The sequence below is a fragment of the Myotis daubentonii genome, chromosome 2, assembly GCF_963259705.1.
Source record: "Myotis daubentonii chromosome 2, mMyoDau2.1, whole genome shotgun sequence".
NCBI classification, from domain to species: domain Eukaryota; kingdom Metazoa; phylum Chordata; class Mammalia; order Chiroptera; family Vespertilionidae; genus Myotis; species Myotis daubentonii.
In genome coordinates, this window is record NC_081841.1 from 22,743,959 (window position 1) to 22,766,392 (window position 22,434).

At 46.8% G+C, this 22,434-nt stretch overlaps 1 protein-coding gene across 3 annotated transcripts; it reads right to left on the reverse strand.

Moving 5' to 3' along the window:
- Window positions 1-596: 596 nt before the first annotated feature.
- On the reverse strand, window positions 597-19,616 carry FOXJ2 (forkhead box J2). 3 transcript variants are annotated; one of them, XM_059682133.1, is made up of 11 exons: window positions 19,411-19,616; window positions 13,292-13,638; window positions 11,724-11,798; window positions 10,460-10,528; window positions 10,137-10,277; window positions 9,481-9,676; window positions 6,444-6,863; window positions 5,916-6,017; window positions 5,150-5,359; window positions 4,449-4,547; window positions 597-3,567 (listed from the first exon to the last, which is right to left on the reverse strand). In XM_059682133.1, exons 2-11 carry the CDS (start codon window positions 13,622-13,624, stop codon window positions 3,479-3,481), a joined length of 1,734 nt encoding a protein of 577 aa, XP_059538116.1. In that variant the 5' UTR covers window positions 13,625-13,638; window positions 19,411-19,616; the 3' UTR covers window positions 597-3,478. The 3 variants fall into 3 exon arrangements, with proteins under 3 accessions (XP_059538116.1, XP_059538114.1, XP_059538117.1); XM_059682131.1 differs by lacking the exon at window positions 11,724-11,798; XM_059682134.1 differs by lacking the exon at window positions 5,150-5,359.
- Window positions 19,617-22,434: the final 2,818 nt, after the last annotated feature.

A 22,434-nucleotide genomic window follows, 5' to 3' on the forward strand; every position in this document is an offset into this window, starting at 1 on the left:
CTGTTGCAAATAGCTGTAGTCTTGCTGTATTAGCAGTTAGCTAGGCTTGTGGAAATCCCAACAAATCTCCCAAGACCCTAGGTGTAAGTCCCAAACTCCTGAGGTTAGAGTACAGGATATGAGGAGGAATGAATAGTTGCATTGCTGGACTCCTTCTAGATTACCATTTACCTTGGAAACATGATCTGAAATATTCCTAAAATGGAAATTCCCTCATTGCTTATAAAAAACTCTGGGGAGTACCTCTTATTATGACCCAATTCCTCCCCAAATTGTAGTACATTTAATCTTTAAAATATCCCAGCATTAAAGCAAGGCAACCTTGTCCATACACCAAGTTGCAAAGGGTGACTGTCCCTCTCAACAATATTTCACTATTTTTAATAGCATTTGAAAATGAGAACGTTAATGGCATACTGTACATTCTTGTCTCTCATCCATCTTCCCCCCCCCCCCAAAAAAAATAGTCTACTAATCAAACCCTGTGGTATGAGGTGGGGAGGGGCAAAAGACCAATTGAAAACAAATACTTCATATTCCCTTCCTATCCTGGCATAGAAGAAACTTGAGACCAGCATCAATAAGATAAAACCGTAAACATTCTTCTTGGCTTTTATTATGAAAGCATGCAAAAAAACAACAACAACAATTGTGAGACCATACCCCCCTTCCCAGCCTGCACCAATGCAAAGCATTATGAGTGGTCGGAAGGACTCACCAAACCAGAAACATAGAGGTTAAAGAGAGGAAGGCAGGGATGGGTGGATCTACACCAATTAATTGCTCCTTCTGTCCCTCTCCTCCACTTTCCCCCGTAGTTCATCTTGCAGGCAGTGAGCTCCTGCAGTTTTGCACACATCACCCAATACAACAACAATGACTATACTTCCAGCCCAGCAATGCTGAACCAACAAGAAAAAGTAGTATTCTTCCATGTCATGGTGGGGAATGGGGAACTCAGGCCCAAAGAGGGTCAGGTTTTTCCTCTGCCACTGAGCAAGGCTGAGTTTAGTGAAGGGGACCTTAAGTCCAAGGGGGCCTGACAGCCAATCTCCAGCCCTAGCCCCAAACTTCAGTTACTCTGGCAGCCCACCAGAGTTCTTAATGAGACTAGTTTTCTTTAAGACACAGACGATTTCTAAACAAGGGACATTTACATGGATGATTTAGTCTACCCTTGCAAACTCTGCCTGAATCTGAGTAGAAAAGGAGTTTACAAAAGAGGAGTGATAACATGTAAAGGGGGATCTTAGGGAGAACAGATAGGAAGTTGTGTGCAGGAGGCACCCTGATTGGAAGAAATAAGAAAGATGCCCAAAATAGAAACACTGGGCAAAGGCATTGTGCCACCCTCTATGAGAAATTCTCCTTCCCCCAATTTTAAAATATTATGTCATACTTCAACCCCACTAACTTCCCTCCAACACAATGGGGGATTCAAGCCACTCACACCCCCACTTCTTACAAAGAACTTCAAAGAAATAAAGTGCTCTTTAGTCAACTGCCCTTTCCTGCCCCTTTACTTCAGCCTCACTGGACATCTTCAACAAGCTCTCATACAGAACCCCCTTCTAAAGTAGGCGGGGTTGGGAGAGGGGGAAAAGCAGGAGTGGAAAGCTAAATCTTTTGGAAATCATCAGTAAATAAAGAAATATGAACAAAAAAGCAGAAATCACAGAGAGAGTGGCCCTGTCCAGTCCATACATTATGTCCTGTAGCTTTCAGAAACTAAACATTCAGAGAAATAAAAATGGAAGTAAAACTGTTCTTCCCACCCATAACTACAATTCAACAGTTAATATCAATATATACTAAGTACTCTGCAGCAATAAATCATGGCCACTCCTTGTTAAAGGAGAGAAGTTACCCATATACCTTTTTCTGAGGGGTCTCCCTTGGTTCTCATTGAACTCTTCCCTCTAGATTGTTTACTACACATTGCCAAGCTCCTTCACCCTTTCCAAAGACCACTGTAAACCTTTCAGCCCCAATGGTCTGGATTCCAACAGAGCATTTGCCTAGATAATTAAAGAACTGAAAGAGTTCCTTCCTGTGTCTATGCCAGCTCCGTTTTCCTTTCCCCACCCTCCTACCACCAATTCCGGTTGGTTCTGCTATGATCGGTGGAAAGAGATTCCCGTCCCGCCCTAGGACATGATGACAGGCAGAGTGTTCACGGGTTACTTTTCTATCTTGAGAATGCCGGAAAATGATGGAAGAAAATAAGGTGAGTAGGAGAGTTGAGCCAACAACCAGAGGAGGACAACGTAATATTTGCTGAGTGGGAAAGGGGGTTGAAGACTAATCTGTAAATGCAGATAAGAACCACAGTACATTTCCAGAGAAAATTCTGTTTAAAAAGCCAAAACGGTTACACTGAAAACATCTCCAAAACGCCCAGCCTATGCTGAATAGTTGTCCTCATTCCTACCACAGCCACAGATTCTGACTCAGACCCGCCCTATCTCCCTTTGAGAATGGCTTAGGACAGTGGTTCTCAACCTTCCTAATGCCGCGACCCTTTAATACAGTTCCTCATGTTGTGGTGATCCCCAATTTCATTGTTACAAATTGGACATAATTAAAGCATAGTGATTAATCACAAAAACAATATGTAATTATATATGTGTTTTCCGATGGTCTTAGGCGACCCCTGTGAAAGGTTGACCCAGGTTGAGAACCGCTGGCTTAGGAACAAGCCAATGGATATTGATTTGATATAGTATTATATACCAATTCCTGAATGTTTTACATTCCATTGCCCCGCTGCAGGCCTCTACTCCACCCAACCCAGGCCTCTTATTCCACTAGGGTTCTGTTGTCACCTTCTGGCACCACCACCATCACTCTTGCCCTTAATGGGGAATGAGGATCGACGGAAGTAAGGACTGAAAATATGAAGGGACAGGGAAGAGCTCAGAGGACAAAATTAGCACCATTGAGTAAAACCTGCAAAGTCCTGGCTGCCAAGCAGTGTCTGAGGTCCTTCTACTTGGTAATGTGGCCTCTCCAGTCCTGGACTGAATTGATAAGAACAGAAAACAACTTAAGGTCGAAAGGTATGTTTAGCATTGAATATCTCAGAGTGAAAGGTAAATCCGAGTTTGAAACCTTTCTCTGTAGCTCTCATGGCCTCGCCTTCCAGCCAGATGATTTTAAATTAGCAAGGGGTGCACATGGTTGATGGTATAGGGATAGGAGACCGGGGACCGCATATAACCAATAATCGTAATAGTAACATAATAAGAATAAAAGAATCAGGGGGAAAACAAGAAGAAAGAGGAAGAATGAGGCAGGACAAAGGGGTTATCTTCGGCAGCATCTTGCGGTGACTTCTCTGACAGAGAAAGAACAAAACAAGAGGATATATAGTATATCTATATACAGGCAAGGGGAGAAGGGATGGGCTGGGGCTGCTCTTTCCCCACTGCCAGGCTTCACCACCCAGCCTGGGCTGAGAGTCACACTCTGTGATGCACTAAGTGATCAAGTCCCAGTCGAAGTCATCAGGGATCTCCTCATTGGCACCAGGATGTGGAACCGGCGGCCGAGGGACCATATGGTGTGCTATCAGGAAGAGAGAAAGACATTACAAGGGGAATAGATGGGAAGCTATTCTATCAGTTAGATGGACAGTGCTCAGCCCCAAAATACCATGAGGGATGTCTGGTGAACCTATTGTTCTTATCACCCCTGAGTTATTTCTGTTGCCAGCCACAACTTCAATGAGGCCCCAGGAAATAAACTAGAGCAAACCAGCTTCCTTGCCAATATAACAGTTTGCAGCCATTACACTTATACTTACAAAGACTATGTGATAATGATCAAAAACATACAGATGTACTAATATTTGAAAAGCAGTACAGAAATTTGTGTATGTATTATACGTGTAAGGAATACAAGGACAAAGATTACAATGTCACTCCCAAAATTGAAAACGCTTGTGGTTTGGCAGGATTTTTCTAAAATGGATTTGAAGTGAAACAGTTCGTTTTGTACTATTTCTGATAACTTTGGGTCTCTCCTGGCACTCCTACCATCTGAGATAGTTTCATCCCAGACCCCTGATACTAGAGGTCAGGCAACAGGAAAGTAGCCATGGACACAAAGCAGCTATGTTTTATATATCATGTTCATTTATTTGCCTGAGTATATCTCTCTCAGCTTCTAAAGCTAGACATAAATGTTCTGTGTATCTATCTTTTATTTATAGTCATGCTTTTACTGCCTTTTATTATCACAGGTACCAGATAATTTCAAAGTAAATGTCTACTTAAGTCTCCCATGACACACACCTCAGTAGCAGGTGACCCAGACTCTAGCCTTTAGAATCATGAAGGCTCATTCCTGCCAGGAGGTAAAGGGAATGCAGACCCAGAGACAAGAAAGTGAGACACCTGGTCAGGGAACAGAGTGCCTGGTGGGAAAACAAGCTTCCTGGCTCTTACCTTGGCGATTGTATCCTGCTGAGTCCTGGGTGGGGATTGGATACATCGGTGATGGGCCAGGGTATAGGTGGGGGGTTTGTGGGTGCCCATAAGAGTTCACTGCCAAACAAGAACACAGTTACTTGAGTGGGATCATTCTACTCAATGAAGCAGAGTCCCATAGTAAGGGAAAGAACAGTCCTCTCCCTCCCCTTAACTTCCCCTCCCCTGCTCTGTTCTATAGCCCCCAAGGGCATGAAGACTTTCTGCAGAAGCTATCAATCCTCACCCCTGAGAGTAAAAAGGACCCCAATAGGAGAACTGTGGAAGAACATAGACATTAGAAGGATGACAAATGTAGAAATAGGGTCACTGAGTCTCTCTGTCACTGGTTTGATGATCATGTAAGTGTAGAGAATGAAGACTTGACCTGCTATGATTCAGCTATGGGTTACTGAGCACAAATTTGGAATGGAGACTTTCTCCTCCCTTTTCTTACATAACTCTCATCTTCCACATCCAGGAATCACACGATCTATTTCTTGGGCATTCTTCAGGACTTTACAGATAAATGTTCAGTCAATGTGGTGAACAGATTTGTCCTGTTGCTCAGTTTGGATCACTGCCCATTAGATGATTTCTCTCCATTTTCTTCTGTCCTTCTCCTCCCCCTCCCCTTTCATCAGAGTCTCTACCTCCTTGGCCACTAGCTTTGTTCCTACCTTGGTTTAGAGCTGGCTCTTGTTTGCCACTGGTGAGGGCACAGGAGTCAGCAATTCGGGCAGGGGCTGGTGGTCGGTGGGAACCCCCCTGAGGGGGCACATGACCAGTCTGAGTAAGGAAGTGGTTGAGGGAGTCGCACAGATTGGCAATGTGATGCTGGTCCAGGCTCCAGTTTTTCTGTTCTGCCTGTCGCAGGCTCTCCATCAGTTCTACAAGTGGAGAAGCAAGAAAGGCTAACCTTGCAGAGGCCCAGAGCCCCTGTTGGATCTATCCCATCTCACTGTTCCAACCACATCACAAATCAACACCACCGATTAAATGCATTATCCATTATAACTGGCATCCGTCAGAGCTCTACATGTTCAAACTCTCATTCTACTTGTTTGTTACTAAATTCGTATTTTAATTTTGATCTTACTGATGAGTAAAACAAAGTTTCAAAGTAGCTGAAGGAATTAGCCAGGGTCATACTGTCAGCAAATGGTGACAAAAATTCAAACCACTGGTCCAGGTTTTCTGAATTCCTGAGAGCCTTCCCTCTCTCCCAGAGACAGAATTGGCTAGGATAAACCACGGTCATGTTTTGAGATAAGGCTAAATTTATGAAACCTAATTTGCAAATTATATCAATATCATCTACCTTGTGAAATACAGAGGGAAATCAATAAAATCTTCAAACTTCACTTAACCATCTCCTTCTGGTACTGATTTCTATTGGGTCTGTCTACTTCCAATGGCTCCCTCCTCTCTTCAGTCATCACTAACCTGAGAACTGTGACTGCTCAATGCTGGACCAGTTGAGCCGATTCACCATCTTGAAGCTTTCCTTTAAGGAGTCAATATTGGAGCACCAGTCAGGAGGAAAGGCTGTAAAGAGGGCACAGTGGGGCATAAGAGAGAGTCAAGTGTAAGACGGCAGTCAGCTCATTAGCAGACTGACTACCTGTAAGATTCCTGCATCTATACGGGTTAGCGACTGCATTACCAAGACAGTTTTAGAATCTCCCTCCCTGGAGATTTAGGACAAGTAAAGCTACCTATGCATTAGGTATTGACAGCTCAGCTCATAGGCAGGAGAATATACAAAACAGTCCCAATTTATCTACGACTTCTATAATACAGAGCTTGAGTAGCCACTTGTTAGTTCAGATGAGCTCTCACGGAGGAGAGGCTAGACTCGGTGTTTACTTCCTCACCAATTGGACCTCCATGCCGAGTCCGAAAAAGGAGTCACTCATGCCCCTGTCCTGTCCCCGTCCCTCCCCCAGCATCTCCCTGTACCATCTTACTCACCAAAACCAGTACTATTGATAGGAGCCTGGCCTTGTGCCTGTGGTGGTGGTGGCGGCGGCGGCGGTGGCTGCTGGGCAGGGTGGGTGTGGGGATGGTGCTGATGAGGGAGGTAGCTTCCATGCTGAAGTGGGGGTGGATGCATGGCCATCACAGAGGGAGGCCCATAGCCTTCAGCACCAGCCTGCTTTCCCCCTGGTGGGGTACAACCATCTGGGCTTGGGGTGTGCAGTGGAGGAGCACCCGCTACAGTCGAGGGGCCCTGGGCTGGTGCCGGCTGCTGCTGTGGCTGTGATTGTTGGGGCTGTGACTGTGGCGGCGGCTGCTGCTGCTGCTGCTGCTGTTGCTGAGGAGGCGGCGGCTGCTGCTGGTACATGTAGTAGCTGTTAGAGGGGGGCAGGTCCCCCAGGAGAGAGGAAAAGCCTGCGGGTGGGAGGAAGCAGGCGAGTCACTTGGGCAATGCATTTTCACTCAACAGGATTTCCACTGGGTTGAGGTGGGTAGCCTCAGATGGAAACCACAGACTTCAAAGGTAAGGCTGTTCTGGGACAGCAGGGATGGCACTGGCCCCCTGGCAGGTAAAGCAGACAGAGGGAGGGCCTTGACACTGTGGTGACCACTGAAATTTTAGCAAAAGGTCAGCATGTACCTTTTTATGCTTTTTTTAAAATATATATTTTATTGACTTTTTACAGAGAGGGATAGAGAGTTAGAAACACCGATGAGAGAGAAACATCCATTAGCTGCCTCCTGCACACTCCCCACTGGGGATGTGCCTACGACCGGAATCAAACCTGGGACCCTTCAGTCTGCAGGTCGATGCTCTATCCACTGAGCCAAACCAGTTAGGGCCCTTTTTATGCTTTTGTACAAGGATTTGAGTGTAGGCCTTAATCATAGTTTCAAAAGACACCAGACATCAGGTCAAGTTTTAAAAGTAAATCATAAATAAAACAAAGCCATGAGAGTCTATTCTCTCCTCTTCCTTATTGTCTCTACACCAGCAGTTCTCAACCTGCGGGTCGTGACCCCTTTGCGGGTCGAACGACCCTTTCACAGGGGTCGCCTAAGACCATCGGAAAACACATATATAATTACACATTGTTTTTGTGATTAATCACTATGCTTTAATTATGTTCAATTTGTAACAATGAAAATACATCCTGCATATCAGATGTTTACATTGCGATTCATAACAGTAGCAAAATTACAGTTATGAAGTAGCAACGAAAATAATTTTATGGTTGGGGGTCACCACAACATGAGGAACTGTATTAAAGGGCCGCGGCATTAGAAAGGTTGAGAACCACTGCTCTACACCCTTCTACTTTATTCACTACCAACAAATGGAGCTTCAATGAGGAGTACATAAGGAATGGATGAATTTCTCAAACAAATTGGGCAGAAAAGAATTAGAAATTGAGGCTAGGGGCTTTCAGCCAACATTAAAATTCAGTGAACACGTTACTGTCCTCACCAATATAGCTTTTTACTTTGTTTCTGAAAGCTTCTCATGTTCTTCCTTTCCAATCAACCAATCACCTGAGCTGGACCAATTTCTCATGCAAATGCTACAATCTTAGAACACAACTCTAGATTCAAATCCCCTGGCTGTGTGGCTCAGTAGATGAGCATCGACCTATGAAGCAGGAGATTGTGGGTTCAATTCCAGATCAGGGCATATGCCCAGGGAGAATCAATGATTCTCTCTCATCATTGATGTTTCTATCTCTCCCTCTCACTTCCTCTCTGAAATCAATAAAAATATATTTTTGGGGGATGAGGACACATTTGTAATACCTTAACTAATAAAGAATTTAAATATATATATATATATTTTTTAAGAAATTCATGACAATTAATATAAATTTCCAAACAGTAAGTCCTAACTACTTTTAATCATTCCATTCACCTCCTGCTGTCTATACAAGGCCACAGTACAGAACAAGAAGATCTGATGATTCACCTAATGTCTTTTATTTTTTACATTTTTCCATCACCATTTATCCCCCATATACCCTCTTCCACTTCTACTTACCCCCTCACCGAAAAGTCTTGACTTTCCCCCTACCTCTAATTTCTTTAAAAGCAAAACAGAACAACCAACAACAAAAAAGAAATTACAGAGGGCTGAACCAGATTGAGCCTCCCAATAAAGACTTTAAATCATTCTCAATTGATGATTCAGGAAATTGAGTATGAACAAGTTATAAACTAATATTAAATTGTGGTAGGTTAATAAATATAAATAACCAAAAAAATGTCTTTTTTGTTAAGGATATATGTTTCAATGATATTTACAGGTAGATGACATGTCTGAGACTTGCATCAAAATACTCCAATTAAAAAGAAGGGGAGGGGAGGAGGATCGGGGTTTAATGGAGGGGATGAGGTCACATTTGTAATACCTTAACTAATAAAGATCTGGAAAAAAAAAAAAGAAGGGGAGGGGTGGAGGTAGAAGATGGCATCAGGGGGGATAAATGGTGATGGGAAGGAAAAAAAAAGCTGAGCAGTAAATGAAACAAGCTTAACAAAATATTGGTAACTGTTTAAGTTGGGAGATGGAAACATGAGGGTTTATAACTATATTCTCTATTTTTACATCTGTTTGAAATTTTTACTAATAAAAATTAACAAATATAAATATGCTAAAAAAAATAAGATTAAATTGTTCTCACAAAGAAACGTGGGGGGGGTGGGTACTGACGATTAAGGAAAGAGAACTGCTGTCCCCTAGTGGTCATTCTCTAAATGACTTGCTTACAGCAATAACATCACTGCCCTTCCCTCTAGAAGGGGGATGCTTCCAACTCACTTTCTGAAGCTAATAACCCAGACTGTGTGTTGAAACAGGCTTCCCTTCAGAACTAGGCCAGAAGAGCTCAACTCCAAACAGTACTGACTCATGACATGCTTCCCCTGACCAGTGATCAACCTCTCCTTGTGTTAAAAATAAAAAAGAAGGGAGAAAAGAGAATGTCACCACCTATTCAAAAATACAAGGCTGACCAGGCTCCCACCCCAACTTCAGACTCACCATGCTGAGAGGAGGAAGAGGACTTCTCCAGCATGGATTTGTAGAGGTTGCGGAAGGACCAGCTCAGATCCTGAAAACTGATCTCTGAGCAGAATTTGAAGTCATGGTTGGTGTTATACAAGGGAGGGGGTCCCTCAGCACTTTCTCGGCCTGGAGCCCCTGCAGCCACTGTTCCACCATCCACAGATCCTGGGCCCTACAAATAGAAGAAAGACTTGATCCACGTCCCAAATGAGGGACCAATACTACCCTTTCGTGGTCCCCAAGCTCTCCTGCCTGTCTTCATCCTCTACCAGCTTTGCAAAGAATCAGCATATGTTCATATTTCGATGTAGTCTCTTGTGCTTTCCCTATGCTATATCCATGTACTTATTTCTCTTATAAACTTTTTTTGCCCTCCTTCTTCTCATCCCTTTTTTCCCTAACCTTTCTCAAATTTCTGTTCTCATTCTCTCTCTCTCAGCTTCCCTCTTTGGCTCTCCCCTTCATTACCAACTTATCTGCCTACTGTATCACAGATACTCGATACATAATTTTGAACTGAAAGATAGATGACTCTATCTAACCACCCACTCACCTATCCATCCATTCACCCAGCCACCAACTCACCCATCCATCCATCTGCCCCTGTGGCCCCTGCCACCTCCCCTTCCTACCTGGCTATAGCTGGTGATAGATGCGGGGCTCTGCAGTGACATCTGAGGATTCCCTTCTGGAGGCAGTGAGGCTTCTCCACTCCCTGGAACGCCTCCTCGGGGGCTCTTGCTGGCCTCCTGTTCCGGTGAGTCCTGGGATAGCTGAGGGTGTGAAAGAATAGAAATCCAGAAGCAGACGCTAAACTTCCTCCCGAGACCCATGGTTTCACCTCTGCTGGTATTTGCCCTTTGCCCAGATATACGAAAGGAAAGAAAACTCAGGAAAGAGTGTGGAAGGAGCAGCTGGCTCAGAAAAGACATCGCTCCATGAGGTGGGAACTTACATCATCATCTGGTGGGTGTCTCCTCTTCCGGGAGATGTCGGGACAAGTGTCAATGGTCCAATAAGAGCCCTAGAAGGAGAACCAGCACCAAGAGAACAAAATCATTTTCAATGAAAAGTCTCACCTTTGGAAAAGCAGATATTTAGGAGAATTCTTTTCATAAAATGAAAGTTCTATGTATTAAGCAAAATGTCTGGACAAGCCCTAACCGGTTTGGCTCAATGGATAGAGCGTTGGCCTGCGGACTGAAAGGTCCCAGGTTCGATTCCGGTCAAGGGCATGTACCTGGGTTGCGGGCACATGCAGGTTGTGGGGGTGTGCAGGAGACAGCTGATCGATGTTTCTCTCTCATCGATGTTTCTTACTCTCTATCCCTCTCCCTTCCTCTCTGCAAAAAACCAATAAAATCTATTTTTTTAAAAATGTCTGGACAAAAGAAAAATGACTGAAAATTCACACAGAAGCTTGAGGATACTGGTTAATTTTGAGGAGTAAGTTTTTCCTAATAGGGGGTATCAGAGATATCCCATATGGTGCAAACTCAGACCTCTCTTGTTCTGGAGGGACAGAACAATGGTATCTAGTTCAAACAGCTACTCTTCTATGTGATCTGAGGCAAGACTCTCTTGGATGTTAGCATCCAAATCTGTCAAACCAAGAGAATGACCTATCCCTTCTTCTTTTTAAAGATAAAAAGTTCCTACAAAGGTTATTAAGACCACCTTTTACATCTAGAATGAGTGCTACACAAACACACACACACACACACACACACACACACACAACCCACAGGGCAGCAAAGTCAACTTTAACATAAATATTTCTATTTTTTATAAAATATTTTCATGCCTGGCTGGTGTGACTCAGGGGTTGCACGTCGACCTATGAACTAGGAGGTCATAGTTTGATTTCTGATCAGGGCACATGCCCAGGTTGTAGGCTTAATCCCCAGTACGGTGGGTGCAGGAGGCAGCTGATCAATGATTCCCTCTCATCACTGATGTTTCCATCTCTCTCTCCTTCTCCCTTCCTCTCTAAAATCAATAAGAATATTTAAAAAAAAAAAAAATTTACAATCTTCCTTAGTCACTCATTCTAGTGGGGCCCTACAAGCTTGATTACCAAGCTCTTCCATTGAGAGAAAAAATAAAGCTGCTTCTCTAACATGATTTCCTCTTCTGGGTAATTAAAACAACCACAAGAGTTTGGGCTGTCTCTCTCCTTCCTGTTCCTCCTTCAGTGCTTACAGCAAGTAGTATCTCACCTTCCCAGGGTCATCCCGGGGTCTGGGCACCTTCCGGAAACACTTGTTGAGAGAAAGGTTGTGCCGAATTGAATTCTGGGGAAGCACAGAAACAAGTTAGATTTGAGCATTGGGCAAAGCAGAACATTTTCCAATAGGATACAAAGGGACACAAAAGGACATAACACAAAACAAAGTTCAAGTATCAGAGTAAACTCAGCACCACTCAACTTTACTGATGAGGGAGCATACCTATCAGATAGCTAGAAGAATGAACTAAGAAAAAAATGCAGAAATTATACTGATGAGCAGTAATGGCTATAAATGTGGCTACCACGTGCTTCTGGAAAGCTGTTTATATAGTTTTTCAATCTTTCCACCCAATTGATAATAAGTATATATAAATGCCTCAAAATCACATCTTCTCAATTTTCATACCATTCTATCTGTAGTTTAAAAAAAAAAAGAAGTTTTAGCCCTAGCCAGTTTGGCTCAGTAGATAAATCAGTGTTGGCCTGCAGACTAAAGGGTCCCAGGTTCAATTCTGGTCAATAGCACATACCTCGGTTGTAAGCTAGAACCCTGGCCCTGATTGGAGGCATGTGGAAGGCGATCAATCAATCGATGTGTCTCTCTCATATCAATGTCTCTCTCTCCCCGACCCTTCCACTGTCTCTAAAAATCAATGGGAAAGCATCCTCGGGTGAAGATTAACAACAAAAACTGTTTATAAAACTGTTTCTAAAACAGTTTTAAAACTGTTTTTATTAATGGTAACAAATATAAGTTATGAGTAAAACAAAGGCACAGTTTACCTTTCTTTTCTCAACAGCCCACAGATTGGACACATTTGAAGGAAAGAAATATTGTTGTGTAAATGTGTTGGAGGTTTTGGTAGCTAGCAGGGGCATATGCATAAAGGAAAAAAAACTGAATGCTTTCAACAGTCTTCAGCTCATCATCTGGTTTGTATATCAACTGGTGATTCATACAGTGAGAGAACTCTATTAAAACCCCATTCTACCCTGCAGTTGGCAAATGAATTGGTACTCCAAAAGACTGAGAACATCAATCTTCCTTCTTAGCTTGGAAGAGGAGTCCCCTTCTTTTTTCTATCTCCAGCCAAATGACTTATCCTCTCATTACTTGCTTGGTAGATGAGCTGTTGGTGAAGGACCTAATTATATTTTTCTTTCTTGGTGTACAGTTTTTAAAAAGATGATGACTATGTGCAATGAAGCTTTGGAAATGTGATGAGATTCCTACTACCAAGGAGGAAGGAGCAATGCTATGCCTTGCACAGTGACTTGAACATAGTAGAGTGGCAATAAATATTTGTGAAATGAATGGATATTCTTTTTGAGGAATCAGAAGACAAGAGGGTATAATGAGTAACAACATCCTGTTAGCCCCATAACTATACTTAGAGGCTCAGTATCACTGGAGTTTCCCTGATGTACCTGATGGAAGTATATACCACATGTCTGAGACAGGTCAGTCCATTGGACCAGATTAAACAAAGAAACAAAAGTAGAGAAAGAAAGTTGTCAAAGGCTGAAAATAATCCCTGGTAATAGAAGCCATCCCACCTTCCAACCAATGCCAGCATTCTTGTAATAGGGGAAGTTATCACAGATCCAGCGGTAAATCTCGCTGAGGGTCATCTTCTTGGCTGGAGAGGAGTTGATGGCATAGGTGATGAGGGTGGCATAGCTGTATCGAGGTTTGCCATCCTGGTGGACTGCTGCCTCATCTTTGCTCAGGGTGGCATTGGGATCTGTGGGTGAGCCTGGTGGACACTTGCGGCTGCCCCCTGGAGTCCCAGCCTGGGAAGCACTCCCTAGCTTCTCAATGGTAGCTCGGAGGGTCAGCTGGGGGAGCCAGTCTATGGAGGTGAGGCTACTCTCTAGATCAGAAGCCATGGCTCTTCTGGGTTCTGCAAAGAAATGCACAAAGGAAACAGAAAAATGAGTGTTAACTCTGGTTACAGGTGGCAAGTAATACTCAAATCCTAGTGCTTTAAACAAAGTAGTTTCTTCTATAATTCCCTTAGTAGACTTCTCTATGAGACAGCCCTCCACATGGTCCTAGAACCCAAATGGATCTACCACCAATCATCTACCAGATGACAGACTGGTACTTATTCTACATCTTAATGTGGAACAGAGTCTAGAGGTCTCCCCCTTTATGTAGGACTAAAAGTGAGATCAAACCACCCAACTGAGCCATTCCCTCTATTCTCCTTACTGAAAGCCCTACAACATAATATCTTTAAGGTATGTAGAAAATAATTTTAAAAATACAATTAGATAGCAGGAAACATCTGCCAAAGTCTATTCTTCAATTATGTGACACTTACTGTAAATTACATACAACATACACCAATAGTACAAGGGAGCATGTGAAGAAAAACATTCTAAACAGAAATACACACTGATGAAGTATACACCAACACTCTAAAGATATTTCGTATCAGATATATTTGAGCATTTGCCCCTGTTAGCCCACATACATGTGCACGAGGCATATTACACATATACCAAGCATAAATTACATATGACTACCAGCAAAGAACAGATGTAAGACAGACACATAAACAGAGATCACAATTAGCTACACAGCATACCTTACCAACAGGGCACAAAGTCACACACGCAGAGGTAACAGCTCCTGAGTACTGCTGCCCTCACACCTTGAAAGCTACCCCTTTGCAAGCTCGGCCCACAGACACCTACACCAGGAAGAAGTCATCAGCAAGGACCTCCCACCTCCCTCGGCCTGCTGGGCTTCACTAAGCCAGGGAGACACCCAGCTGAGTGCACACCGGTAACAATCAGATAGCCTGGCTAAAAATAGCCACGCTGGGGCTAAAAGCTGGCTCCCCTTCTCCCGCCCTCCTCCTCTCTCCTTCCTTCCCAGCCAGGCACGCACGCTCGCTGCACCTCCATGCAAACTTCTGGCGCTGCCAAACCGCCCACGCCTGATGTTTGCACGCCCAGCTGCCACCCACACAGCCTGGGCCCTCTTACTGGCAGAGGGGTGTAGCTAAGTGACATCTTGGTGGGGGAAGGAGAAGAACGGTGGGTGACATCTGTATTGCAGGGTCTAGAAAGGCTGGCAGGAACCGCTTGGTAGCCATTTGGCACTCCCCTAGAGCTGATGCCAGCAACCCCCTAAGCACTGGCTGCCTAACAGGTTTGTGCCTGCACAGCCTCCAGATTCCAACTAGTATTTCTTCCTCCTGTCCCTGCAGACAGCCCCGCCAGGGCATTTCTCTAGCACGCCTCAGATTTCAGAATCCTGGACAGAAACATATTATGTATGTCATCTCTAAATCCACGCACAGATACTATGCACAAGCGTATACATACAACTACACACAAATCCACACACTTTGCCATCCAAAGCTCAGTCCTCGCTATGGCTGCCTCCCCGTCTCCGGACTCCGACACATCTTTCAGGCTATCAGTCACTCTCCTGGTCAGTGGCTCTTCCCCCCTTGACACTTACCCCTTTCTCCTAAAGGTCAGCCTTCATGGTCATCTCTCTCCCCCCACAAGGTCCCCACCTACACAATCTTTGCACACAGACACCAGCACCCAGCCCCGAGCTCGTCACCGGCAGCACGCCTACTCCACAAGGACGAAGGAGACACCTTAGTGCCTCAGGGGCCGAGGCAGCCAGATTCCACTGCAACCCAAGAATTGCTTGACAGGAGAAGCGGGGTGGGGGGATCGTGTTTATAAATAGTTTTATAAAGGGGTTTTCCTTTTATCCGTATCTTCTCTCCCACCACCCACAGAAACTTGGAAACTAATAGGGATACTGAATCATTCCAGGAAGTCTCAGACCTCCTAGCACTATATATACTAAGTCAAAGCACCACAGCCTCTGGTAACGCAGGTCCCATCGCTGGGTGGTCCCAGCTGGACAATACTGTGACAGTGAGCAGGTCCTCAAAGCCCACAGGGGAGGTCTGTAACGAAATGTTACCCTGCTCCCGATGACCTCCTGCTAAAGATCCCCAGGAAATCTCAGCTGAAGAACACAGAAGCCTTTAGTGGATATTTCATTTGAAGCTCCCCCAACACTGGACAGGAGCATGAGAGTAGATTTAAAGTGCTCAGAGGGCGGCTCACAGAACCCATCTGGCACATGCCAATCACGGTGACTTCCGGAAAGGGAAGCACTCTCAGCCTGCTGCGAGTTGTTCTGTGCCTTTCCCTATCCTTACCCCAGCACCGGGTTAGGACACCGGGGTTAAATTTAACCTTTCTCCTGCACCCTCCCAGTCAGCCCTCCAGATGCGCCCCAGCACTCACAATATATCCCAGTCTCATCGGCTACAAGAAGCTCGCAGCAAAAGGTCCTTCTGATCTTTCAGCACCATTCTCCTTCAACCCATCCCACTTCCTCACTCCCGTCACTTCCCCATTCTTGAAGGGCAACCCAGTGTGAAAAAGCTCAGACATTGAGATTCCTGTGTTCCATTCCCAACCTTGACACTGACTCACTAAATATCCCTAACCGCCCCTGGCTCCCTGAAGTCTTGATGCCTCAGTTTCCCCTGTTAATCAAAGGGATGGAGTCCTAAACACTGCCGAGGCTTCATCCCTGGAGGGAAGTGAATGAAGCTTAATGAGCTCGTGGCTGCCACACATTCCACGCTCCCCAAAATAATGGCATGAGGCTAGTGTTCAGGGCTATTCTTAGCAAGGCAAACAAGAGGTACTTCCATTTCTCAGTCCAACCAACCTAGTTACCCAGACCTCTCTCTCCAGGTGGGCCTCGTGCCACTGGGCTTGGGCAGAACCTGAGTCAGGCCACATTCTTCTCTGCATGCTGGAAGACTGAAAGGAAATACCCATAGAAACTGGGAAAGGCAGCCAAAGGGCAGGCTCCATCACATCCACAGGGCGTCTAAGGAAGACTACAGTACTGGGAGAAAGGCAGAGAAAAACAGAAAGACATTCTGTTGGAGTGGAAGACGGATTCTGGATGAGACATGTAAGATCCAAAATTACAGCCACAGTTTTCTTCCCATTTTATCTGCAAGGCCAGTAATTATTCTCTGTGTGGTGCCAAGGTCAGGCATTAAGGAGTGATAATTTCCTGCTTTGCACATAATGCCAAAACTAATAGAGCAATGGCTGCGTTAACCACATTACCAATTACCAGTGGGCTGCCTGGATTTCAGTCCTGACTCCACTACCTACTGGCCTTGCAACCTCAGGCAAATTACTTAACCTCTGCGTGTTGTAGTTTCTGCATCTATAAATTAAAGATGATAACTATACCTACATAGGGTTGTTGTGAGGATTACCTTAATATTCTTTTTTTTTAATTATCTTTACTGTTGATAGTATTACAGATGTCCCCTTTTCCCCCCATTGACTCCCTCCACCCCGCTCCTGTCCCCTCCCCAGGTACCTTAATATCTTAAAGCACTTAGTAAGTGTAACTATTATTTTTTTTGAATGGGGGGGAAAAAGAATACTAGAAATTAAAAATTAGAAAACTGACAGATCATAGAGGTAAGACTGGAAGCAGAAAGCCTGCACTGAGTTTGCAATCATTTGCAGGATGTTAGAATCTCAAGCTTTTCCTTTGGGGATAGTATCACTGATCAATGTCAGGGTCAGGACCGAGTAAACTCCAGGGATGAAGGAATGGGGGAATATCATCTCTTAGTCTTCAGGGGGTGCGGGGGGGCTAGGTCTGGCCATAAGACATGATCTGGAAAAGAGCACTCTCTAAATCACAGTTAATTCAGCCCAGAGCCATGTGCTTCTGCCTGATCCACAGAGGCAGGCACTGGAAAACTCAGAGCAAGCAGGGCCAGTGACGCTGTGTGGTGGGGGTACACCTGGAGGTGTTACCATTCAACAAGTTGCATTCTGGCATCTGGTAAAGTACTTTGTAAGAAATAAACTGCTGTTACAGCAGAGCCGTTTTCAAAAGTTAGGGAAGGAGTTCTAGGATTCAGAGCCAAAGATCCTCATGCTTTTGAGACTCGAGATACCAGAAATGAAGCTCTCTTATTAGTCCTATAAGCAGTGATCCCAGCCTGAGGCTGGGCTGCCCTGCTGCTTGGGATGCAGCCATTCATGAGGGCTCCTGCTGGCCAGGGGAGGCCCAGCCCTTCCTTCCAGCTGGGCATCCTTACCAGAACCCTCCCCAGGTCACTGCACAGGGGGACCTGCTTTTAGAGGCCTCCTGGAAACATACAATTCTAGGTCACTGGAGGCTTGGTCTGAAAAGCACACATGCACCTGTCTCCAGAAACATACCCACTTGAAACACAGACAGAGATAGGACAGAGCCACATTCACCTGCATTAAGAAGCATACGCACATTGTCCTAAAGCACAGCCATACAAACCTGGATTGTAGCCCTGTCTCCTCTACTCCTATATCTACTGACAGGTAGATTCCAGGTCCAAGTGGATGTACTTAGGGACTCAGACAGCCCATCCATGGACCAGACAAAGAGAGAAAGAAGAAACATAAAACCCCAAAGAGATAAAGCCTCCCTCCTGGCCTTGCTATGGGCTGTAATCCCCCGAACAGAAGAGATTTCCTAATGACAAGGCAAGAAGGCAGGCCCCCAGTTAGAGATCCCAGGTTGAAGGGCAGAGCTCTCCTAAACACCAGCCTGGGCTCGGCCAGAAGAATTTCCTGGCCCCCTTTTTCCTGCATTTTCTAAAGATTCTGGACTTGGATGATTCCTACTCCAATCTTGCAAAGAAAAACTTAAATACAAGGTTCCAGAGACCCAGAACCAAACAAGAAACAGGAAGGGAGAAGATGAAACTATCAGGTGCTTTTAGGAAAGGGAACTCCTGAGAAGTCCCATCTCCCTGGTGGCCAACTTCTTTAGAGGAAAAGCTGGAAGGAGGCTGAACCGGTCCCTTCTTCCTATGCAGGACCTGCTTTTTCCTGAGGAGCTGTCAGCCCAGGACAGGAGTTGGACAGATGACTGGGACAGGGGGACAGAGTCAGCATTAGGGGGCAACTTCAACCCAGGAGCAGGCATTCCCCTGCGCCCTTGCCTCTTGTCTCGGGACGTGCGGAGTTCCCACTTTCCCTTTGGGTTTTATTGGTAGAGGCATGCTCCCAGCCAGGGATGGGAATATCACGACAGGAGGCCTCTTGGTGTCTGAGGTACAGTGAGTAAGGACGGGGTGCTTTTCTTTCAAGGGAGCAGTAATCACAGTGATGGGACATAAAGGCAACTTAGGGTTACAGACGAGAAAATGTGATACCAGTGGCAGCTCTACACAAGGGCAGGCCATGAAATGCCACCACGACTTGCGTGAGGGCCCTCTCCAGGTGACTGTCCAGGGGAGATGGCCCCAAGGATGCAGGGTGATATGGGAGTCCAGTTGGGATGTGTCAATCGCTGCCACACAGTATGGACGGATTCGGAAAATGCAGGTGTTTTCTCATCTCCCTTTGCTGTCAGCATGGAAACATACACTTCCCCAGGGACTTCAGGTGAACCCCATCCGGAAACACCAAGAAACCCACTTCCCAGAGCCTCTGCCGAAAGGGGTGGTTTCGAACCCAGGGGTTCCTTCAGAACACATTTCTCTGAGTTACCGTTCTACCTTCCCCAGCAATGAAACCCACCAGCCACCACCTCAGACCCCTACACCCACTAGTGCCTACAGCGCACGGACGGAGAGAAGGTGAAAGAATGCACTAACCTGTCTCCGAGGTTCCCCCAGCAAAGGGAGGGAACCACCTGGTCCTGGCGTTTGGGGTTGGAGGGATCCCCCTCTTCAAAGGCAGCTGAAGAGTCTCATCCTCGGTGGCTCTTCCCGTTCTTGGCGGAGCCTCCCAAGCTGGGGAGGGGATCTGGGTCCCCTGAGGATGAGGAGCGGAGGGGGGAGGGGGAAGGGGAGGAGGGGGCGAAGGGGGAGGAGGAGGGGGAGAAGGAGGCCCTACCTGGGGTAGGTGGCACACCCCCCACACCCTGCCCGTGACGCTGGGGAGGAGGGGAGGAGCCTCTCCCAACCAGGAGTTGTCTCCTCCCCCTTGGGGGAGTCCCCCTCCCCCCCAAGCTGGCTGTTTCAGGAGCGGAGGGCTCCTTCTGTCCGCGGGGGAGCTGCGCGGACGGGCTCTGCCTGGTTCCACTGTCTGGGCACCAGGAAGTGGAGGGGCCGGCAGTTCTCGCCGCTCCCGACAGGCCGGGGGCCGCCGCTCCCCTCTCCCCCGAGCGTCCTCTGCTGCTGTGAGTACCGGAGAGGATGCAGGGCGCCTACTCCATGAGCTCACCCCCTCCGCTCTGCCTCCAAAGTCCCGAAGTGCTGCTGAGAGTGCGCCTGGAGGCGGGGGCAGCGGGCGGCCGCCCCCCGCTGGCTCTGCACGGATCGCCCCCTTCTACTTCGGAGGTCCGCTCCCGGCCGGCACGGGGGTCGTCCTCGCCGCCAAGGAGGGGACTCGCCCCCGACCAGGGTCTCCTCTTTCCCTCGCGCGGACGGCAAGGGTCTCCTCTTCCACCGGGAGCGGTGGCCGCGTCCCCGCTCCCGCCTCCGCAGCTGGGGTGCCCCAGAGGGTGGGGTTTTCGCACTCCCCGCTCTGCCCGGGCGGCCTGGGCAGCAGGGTCCGGGAGGCCGCGGCTCCGCACCCCCGTCACTGGCTGCCGTGGCGCCGGCGCCTCCTCCAGCCCCGTCCCGGCCGGTCCGCACGCTTGGCGCGTGGGGCTCCCCGCGCTGCCACCGCTCGGGCTCCGGCCGGTCCGGGCTCCCCGGGAGCCAGAAGGCGGACGGACGGTGCCAGGGCTCGGCTCGGGCTCGGGCTCGGCTCGGCTCCGCTGCAGGCCCCGGCTCCTCCCCGGCCTCCGCGCCGCGCTCCCGGCCCCTCCCCCGCCCCCGCCCGCCGGGCCGCGCCGCCGCCTCCCGCGCGGGTTAAGGAGGAGCGGGCGGCTCCAGGCCGCGGGCCGGGCTGCTCCCGGGGACGCGGCCGCGGCTCACAGCCCGGCTCCCGGGGACGCGGCCGCGGCTCACAGCCCGGCCCGAGCGCAGACCCTCACTCCCCGCCAGTCGCCGCCAGGACACCTCGCTCCGTGCAGCTCGCCATCCACCCTAGTGACGACCCGCTGCTCTCCATCGGGCACACGGTGCACGGAACTGTCAATGCCGCCCCAATCCTGTGTCGCTGACCTTTTCTCATTCGGTTGTATTCCATTTGCAGATTCCATATGCATGTCCGTTTTGCTCAGGAATATCTTTGATGGGCTTCTCTTTCCCCTGAGAGCGTTTGTAAAGGGTTCTGGGGATGAGGGTGGAGTGGATGTGTTACCCTGATAGCATCCTGGAGTTCAGTAGATGCTTGCTGGGCAAGTGAGTGTATATAAAGAAGAAAATGAGCATGTAACGGAGAAAACTCTGAACTAAACATAGGAAAGTCTAGCATTATACATGTTTTCTGTGGAATCAGTCACCAAAGAGAGGACCTTGATACTCACCTTGCCTACCCAATAAGGGTTGCTTTTTAAATTGTACAGTATACAAAATATGAATGTTCAGTTCGCTTGAAAAACCTGTAAAACATATCTTGGTCACACAGTGTACAACGTTCTTATTTTCTGCCCCTTAAAGAGTAATCCCCAGCCGTAACCGGTTTGGCTCAGTGGATAGAGCGTAGGCCTGGGGACTGAAAGGTCCCAGGTTCCATTCCGGTCAAGGGCAGGTACCTTGGTTGCAGGCACATCCCCAGTAGGGGGTGTGCAGGAGGCAGCTGATCGATGTAAAAAATATATTTAAAAAACAACAACAAAAAAGAGTAATCCCCACCCAAAGATAGAATATGCCACACCAGGGAATCTACCCTTCACTTTTCCTCTTAGAGTCATATTTCTCTGCAGATTCTTTTTTTTTTCAGATTCTTATATATTTCATCCTTCAGGCCTATCAAGCTTTCCTAAGTCTACTCTACTTTCTATCACATAAAATAATATGAAAGCAAAAACATCCATGAATTATTTGAATTGCTCAAAAAAAGACTGCATACCCAAGATTACAGCTTGATGACTACATTTCACATTTAGACATTAGTCTTTTGTCCTCTGGCTAAATATATGATACTGTATTGTATTATATATATATATATATATATATATATATATATATATATATATATATATATATATATATATATATATGCTAAGTGTCCCTCCACTTGTCTGACCAGTCACTATGATGCGCACTGACCATCAGGGGACAGACGTTCAACACAGGAGCTGCCGCCATGATGTGCACTGGCCATTTACAGAGAAACAGCACGGACCTGACACTGACAAAGCAACACTTGGATTCCCTCAAGTGGGACACAGGCCCCGCCACCACCCCAGAGCAACAGCCCACCAAATCGCAGCCAACGCTGCCACGGCACAAAATGCGGTCCACAGCCCAGCCCAGCCCAGAAATGGTGGCTGTGGGCGCCCGGTAATGACATCACATAGCAACACCTGGCTTCCTCTTCCTAGCCTAGTGACTAGCCTCCTTGGAGTTTCTTCAGAACACGACTTGCTTTATAGCCAGGTGCAAACATTTTACACTTTAACCAAATGTCTGTGAAGCATTTTCCCATGCCTCATCTCATTTGTTCCTCACAGAAATCCCCAGTGGGAGATGTGCGGGAAGCGGCTGATCGATGTTTCTCTCTCATCGATGTTTCTAGCTCTCTATCTCCCTCCCTTCCTCTCTGTAAAAATCAATAAAATATTA